This window comes from Macrobrachium nipponense, chromosome 7 (assembly GCF_015104395.2).
Source record: "Macrobrachium nipponense isolate FS-2020 chromosome 7, ASM1510439v2, whole genome shotgun sequence".
NCBI classification, from domain to species: domain Eukaryota; kingdom Metazoa; phylum Arthropoda; class Malacostraca; order Decapoda; family Palaemonidae; genus Macrobrachium; species Macrobrachium nipponense.
The window spans coordinates 57884624-57892123 of record NC_061109.1 but is presented as its reverse complement, the minus strand read 5'-3'; the positions used below and the strand labels follow the sequence as shown (position 1 = coordinate 57892123).

General features: G+C 35.8%; 1 protein-coding gene across 1 annotated transcript in view; it reads left to right on the top strand.

Annotated features, from left to right (window-relative positions):
* The window catches only part of LOC135217444 (protein O-mannosyl-transferase TMTC2-like), a 214711-nt gene that overhangs the window by 181943 nt on the left and 25268 nt on the right, over nt 1–7500 (top strand). The window contains 2 exon segments of the mRNA XM_064253314.1: nt 616–701; nt 1302–1546. Of these exon segments, the coding sequence (XP_064109384.1) occupies nt 616–701; nt 1302–1546 (331 nt within the window).

The following is a 7500-nucleotide window of genomic DNA, read 5'->3' as shown; positions in this document are numbered from 1 at the left end:
ATTATATATATATATATATATATATATATATATATATATATATATATAATATGACTGAAAATAAAATATTTTTTGTTAGATCAGAATTCCATCTGTTTGCAAAAACAAAAGGATAGAATTAATTCTACCCTCATGGTGTTTTGATGGGATCCTTTTATTATTATTATTGTTATTATTTTAGTATTATTATCATTATTATTATTAGTTCGTCATAATTTATCGAGAGCATTTCAGTCTTACAGGGGAACACTATGTATTAATTATATACGTAATGGTTTTTTACTTGTGTTTATTACACTTACGCTTAATATTTTCATTTGTAAAGACTTACACTTTTATATTTCCACTCATTTAATTTTTTTTCAGTTTTACTTTATTACACACCCTCTCAACCCTTCATTTTTTTTATAAAGGAATATTGGTTCTTATTCATATATTCTATTTTTTTCATTTATTTCAATCATTTCTAGCTTATCACATTTACTATAAGGCTTTTCAGTCTTATGAAGGAAAACGTTTCCTCTCTTACCGAAGGATTACTTTACTTGAGCTTGCTTTAAAACATTTTCATTACGTTTTTCTTTGATCTTATTGTGAAAATTTTCGTTTTTTCAGAGGAATACTTTTTCAAGAGCAGAAACGTCACGAGGAGGCTTTGCAAGAATATAAGTTGGCGATACAATTCCGCCCTAGAATGGCAAGTAAGTTTCAGGGACTAATAATAACAAGTTGAAATGAAAATATATCTGACAAATAAATAGAAAATACCATTATACTCTTTTGATGTCAGAATGGGCGAAGAAAATCCACAATTACGTGTATGTCGCGGTATCTGTGACAAAAATTCATGCATTCATGTAAGTATGTTTGTTTGATTGTTTGTTTGTTTGTACTTATGTACATGTACATTCCCTCCGACAAGAAAGCCTTCTCCAGCTTGATTAACAACAGAATTTAGGATACATTAGAGGACTGTAACCTAAACTCTGTTGTTTGTTAAGGTTGGAAAAACCAAGCGTTGAAGTTGGCGAAAGTATCATTATTAGTGAGAAAATACATATGTGGAAATGATTTTGGGTTTTCTTCACTCAACAAAAATACATAGATTCATCTAAACTCTGGGCGTATGAGTCCCATGAAATGATATATTCATGTTAAGTCGTATCCGGCACAAGGTTCTCGATTATGTCTCTGCCTTTATGTTTGTGTTCATGTGAATGTGGGTGCCTTATCTTCTGTTCACTTAACCATCACTTTGTTTTTATCCATTTATTATTCTATTTCCCCTTTTCCTCCATCAGTGGCACACCTCAACATGGGTCTGGTCTTGGGTCTCTTAGGCCAAAAGGCCGAGGCAGCCGAGGTCTACAGACACTGCTCGCAACTCGATGGGTCCGGTCTCAAAGACCCGAGGACCCACGAATCCACGAAGATCTCGGCTCTGTTCAACCTCGGGAGGCTCTACGCCGATGATGGCCACTTTGAGCGAGCCATCGATGTCTACCAGGAGGCCGTCGAGAAGATGCCTCCTTATTACCAGCCTCAGGTGAGTATTTGGGCTTATTCTTAATTTTTTAAACGTTTCTTCGAGCTTCCCTTTCATTCTGCAATCCTTGTAATGAAATTGACGTCTGTGTTTCCATAAACTGGGACTGTACACGAGGGAATCTGCCGTTATGTTAGATTTTCGATTAAGCAATAGTATACCATCACAAAATACATGATTGACTTTACTTGGAGAGCTTTACATTCAAAAGCAAGTTAAACAACCACTTTGGAAACGCGAATGACCTTAGAATCAAGCGTATACTTTGTAAGAGTCAGGAAACGCGAATGACCTTAGAATCAAGCTTAAACTTTGTAAGAGTCATCGTAAATTTGATGTTTGTCCGTTCAGGACAGATAATTCCAACAGTCTCTAGGAAGCGAGACTTGAGATGGAATTCCGAAAGTCTCTATGGAATAGAAAACTCTATTTGAGATGGAATTCCAGCAGTCTCAAGGAAGTGTAAAACTGAGAAGGAATTCCAGCAGTCGTGGAATGAAAGACTTGAGAAGGACTCCTAACAGTCTTTAGGAAGTGCAAGACTTGAGAAAGAGTTCCAACTGTCACTAGGAAGTTTCGAAAAGGAATCCTAACGGTTTCTAGGAAGTGAAAGGCTTGTGCAGGAAATCCAACAACCTTTGGGGAGTGAAAGGCTTAAGGAGTTCAAATTGTATCTAGGAAGTCTAGAGGCGAAATCCCAATAGTCACGAGGAAGTTAAGGCCGTGAAAAGGAATCCCAAAATTTGCAGAAAGTTAATGACTTTAGTAAACTCATAAGTCTTAGGAATTGAAAGACTCCGAGGAGTCCCAACTGTCTCCCGGAAGTCTTGAGAGAAATCTCAGCATTTTTTAGGAAGTTAAAGACTTGAGAAGGAATCCCATTAGTTTTTAAGAAGCGAAAGGCTTAAAAAGGAATCCCAACAGTCTTTAGGAAGCGAAAGACTTGAGAAGTCTTGAGAAGGAATCCCAATAGTTTCTATGCAGTGAAAAACTTGAGCCCTCCCGACAGTCTTCAGGAAGCGAAAGACTATTGATTGACAAAGAATCCCAGGAGTCTTTAGGAAGTGAAAGACTTGAGCATGAATCCCAACAGTCTCTTAGAAGTAAATAGCTCGTGCGAAGGAATTTATTGTAGTCGCCCATTAGGCAGCCGTGTACTTTGAGTGCCATTAGGTCCTGGGAGGCTCTTAGACATTCAGCTAACGTTTGGTGAAGCAAATGGCAGTTACATCCGACCAGGAATACTTGATCAAGAAGTGTCGTGCCGTCACCAGCAACTGTCAATATTCTCCTGACACCGTCTTGACATGATGAGTTGCCTTCGCCTTTGCGATGTGTCAGATGCTAAGCACAAGAACACAGGGAGAGAGAGAGAGAGAGAGAGAGAGAGAGAGAGAGAGAGAGAGAGAGAGAGAGAGAGAGAGGAAAATTGTTACCTTATTAGATAATTGCGTTATTCTTCTGATATTGACCTTACAGTTTTTTGTGTAACATTTCACCACAGAAAAGAAAACGACAACAACAAATAATAGTAATAATGTAATTTAATCACTTTACAAAGATATACATGTACATATACACGTTCGTTTTCCTTTCCCGGAAGTCGTTAGTTGTTAATAAGATTAACAAATGACAAAATAGTTTGATTCCTAACAAGTTATTCTGCTACTATTTTTATTACTACTATTACTACTGGAAATAATAATAATAATAATAATAATAATAATAATAATAATAATAATAATAATAATAATAATAATAATAATAAAGCCTCTAATTAAATATTATTTGTTTAGTTTTGACCTCTGCTGAATTGTGAAGATTCACTCAGGCGTAAAGGATACCTGCCTTCATTCGTAAGTATCCGATCTAGTTTTTCAACTGGTCTCGCTTTCAATGCCTAATTATTATTATTATTATTATTATTATTATTATTATTATTATTATTATTATTATTATTATTGTTGGAAAATATTGCATTAACTGTACAATCAGCTATAAAAAAGATAACCTGGTTATAAAGTGAAAAATAAACTAAAACATCGAGAGAATTAATAAATAAAAATCTGTTAAGGAAAATTACAACTAAAGAAAAGGAATATGAGCGAGATAATCATGAGCCGTAGAAAGTAAAGGAGAGAGAAAGACATGAAGTGCATTCATAATAGAATAGAATATTTCTCGCTTTTGTTATCGTCCTACTTTTTATCACCATTACTTCTAATCATGCTCCTTCATCCTCCTACTCCTCCTCAATCCTCCTGAGAGAAGGAAGAATTGAAAGAGGTCTTTGGAGCCTTGTAAGACTCCTTATCTCCCCATGTCCTCGCTGACGAGTTTCAGGGGAATCCGCTGGTTATCGAAGTCTTGCTGGTGATTAGTCTATATTAGGGGGGAGGGGGTGTGGCCACTGGGCCTGGCGGGGGCCTCAAGGGAGGAGTGGTCAGAGAGACGAATGATAAATTGGGTTTGTGGATTTGGGTAAAAAAAAATATTGGATAACTCGAATGTCGAGTGTGAGTCGGGAATGAAAAATGAATAAAATTGCCGGATTTTTTTTTCTTTTTTGTGTGTTTGGGGGGGGGGGGGGAGACGAGATAGAAAGAAATTATAGAGAAGAAAAATTATGATGCTAAATTTTATTGCAATTTTATTGGGAAGGAATCGTATGAATTGAGGAAGCTAATGATTTCTTATTCGGAAATGTAGGAAGTATAAGAACAAAATAAAAATGGCGCAAGTAAATGCGATTTATTAGCCTAATATAATATTTTCTCGTTAACATTATCTATAACCGAGTTGTGATTCTGATTTCAACGAGATTGTCAAGCTAAGGAATTTAGCCCATATCGACTTTCGGTGATAATGAAATACTGAGACATTATTTTACACCGAGTAGTATGAAAATTGAGAAATTATCCTCATATAAAAGTGCGACTGAAATGTCGAATACTCTGATAAGATATTATTTTCTCAAAAATATGCTTCAACTGGAAACAAATTTCTAAAATATTCAATGCGTTTAGTAAATGAAATGAAACTAAAATGGCTGTTTCCAAAATGACGATATTCTAGACATAACACCTCGTTGTTGGTGCAGGAATTTTCAATTTGTTTCATAAGTTAAATTATGTGATAATTTTTTCTACTGTGTATTTTATTTTTGGTTACGCGTATTAGTTTTTTGTTATTTTTTATTACTTGTTTTGAAAGGCATGTACGCCAGGGATAGAGAAGAAAGATCTCATTTATGGCAAAGCGAAATTCCCAAAAGGGATTAACTTGTCTTAGCTTTACCTTATGTCTTGAGGCTGCCTGTTATGTAGACTTTATAATATATATATATATATATATATATATATATATATATATATATATATATATATATATATATATATATATATATATATATATATATATATATATATAGAAAGAAGACCCTCTTTTAAACAAATTCTGTTGAGTAAAATGGCAGAATTCAGCGAATTAATCTTATATATTATCTTTCTTTTTGTTCATACTACTCACTTCTCTGGCTCAGCGATTATTGAGAAGTATCGTTGAGTCAGAGAAGCGAGTAATAAGAAAAAATAGGAAAGCTAATATAAGATTGATTAGTTTAATTCTTCCATTTTATTCAGCGGAATAATAATAATAATAATAATAATAATAATAATAATAATAATAATAATAATAATAATAATAATAATAATAAAGGGATAAAACAGGAAGCATTACTAATAATGTAGGACATTAACTAATATTTCCTAAATGGAAGCTGGTGAAGCTCAGTGTGTTATAGAACTTAGACAGAGAGAGGAGAGAGAGAGAGAGAGAGAGAGAGAGAGAGAGGCGATGACAACGAAGAATGTTTTGGCTAGGGACACTATCTCTTGTTGCAATTAGTCAACGTTCCAGGCATAAGGGAGGGAGGATAGGGAAGAGAGGGAGGGGAAGGGGGAGAGTAGAGGAAGTAGGGGGAATTGAGGTATGAGTAGGAGTAGACTTGGAAAAGTAGATTGGAGGAAAATTAGGAGAAGAAAACTGACAAAGAGAAAAACAGAACCGAGAAGGTATGAGGATAAGAACGCAATCAGAACTGAAGAAAGAGAAACACACATATGTATGCGTGTTTGGTGCGCGCGCGCGCTTGTGTATGTAGAGAGAAAGAGAGAGAGAGAGAGAGAGAATTGATTTTTTGAGATGTTATGCACTCAATATATTTGTTCCCTCCTTATGTGTGTATATATATATATATATATATATATATATATATATATATATATATATATATATATGTGTGTGTGTGTGTGTGTATTATATATATGATATATATATATATATATATATATATATATATATATATATATATATATTATATATATAGAGCAACAACTGTCAACACTCCGTATACATAGAGCCTACATGTGTAAACATTTGTTTTCATGCATGATTTGCTAGCTTGCTCTCCGTTAAACAGGTGCAGGTACCTTGTAGGTGTTATGCTAATGAGTTTTTTTTTTAATCTGTAGATACCATGGGATACTGACAATGTTTCTTTATGAATTGATTTATTTTTACCCAGGTTTTTTTTTATTACGCCCAGTTGAATATGCCTGTATCTTTATAATGCGGAAAACATGATCCTTTTCAATAATACTTCGTTGTTGCTCAAGACGCGTAGAATTTCGGTGTTTATTATGATTAATGCGAGAAGATGTGATTAATGCAATGAAGAAATTAATAAAAAAAAAGGCAATTTTTATAGCGTTTAACAAAGTAGTCAAAAGCCAATTGTTATTATTATTATTATTATTATTATTATTATTATTATTATTATTATTATTATTATTATTATTATTATTATTAATATTATTTGTTAAAGATTTGGATGAAAACGCTTCGCAGTACCATTGCCTTGACTTGAGCAATCACATCTCCGCTATTATTATTATTTGCATCAGATTATGAAAGAGCAGATGTCATATTCTGAAGCCATAGGCAATAATACGAGATTTGTAATCATTTAGTTAGAATGCGAACCATTTCCTTTATTAAATCATGTAGACTTTCAGCCATCCCACGCCCTCGCTCAAACGTCATAACAAAGTAAAGGACGACATACAAACAAAACATTTTTTATGGTTGCATAAATCACAGACACTCGAGCGTCTATGGAATGTCACAAAAATCACACGTCTGACAGAACTGGAATATATTGTGGCTTATTGATAACGAATATCGGTCATCACACGTATATGGCGTGCATTTGTCAACGTCAGGCGTAGACAATTGTCTCTACGAATTTGATGGCAAATAAACATCTGTCCATCCGGATGTCGAACGGACGCAATATCCAGTTTGTCATCGCAGCAAGCGGGTTACTGACATCGCGGCAGGCGGCGCCGAAATGTTGTGGGTGGCTGTAGGAGGGGGATTGGAGTTGAAGGAGAGTTGAGGTGGATGGTGTCAACCGGGCAGGATCAGCTGCACTGGACGAAGTAGGGTTTGGCACACGAGCAGGGCACCAAGTGGCAGCTTATCTGGGCATTGTGACAATGCTTAATGGTCCTCGGGGCTCGTCCGGCGGCTCTACCACCAAGTGACAACTCGGGACCCCACCTGAAGATCGCATCCCGACACTCGTCCGCAGCCCATTATGGCCTCTGAGGCACGGGGGATAAGGCCCAGAGTCGACCATCGATCACCCGGGGTTCTTCAGACCCGTCTTCCACGCTCTCACACATTGTTGATGATTACATATGATTTATTCATAACACCTTAACCCACACCCAGAGACAGACAAAATTGACACCTCCGACCCCTTAATGGATGAACTTTTGTTGCGCGCATCCAGGTCGGTGCATAGGGCCCTGTGAGGCTCCGCAGAATAAGAATAATAAGTCTAGGCCACAAGGAACCGGACAGTAAGGGACCTGGGAGGGTGGGGTAGA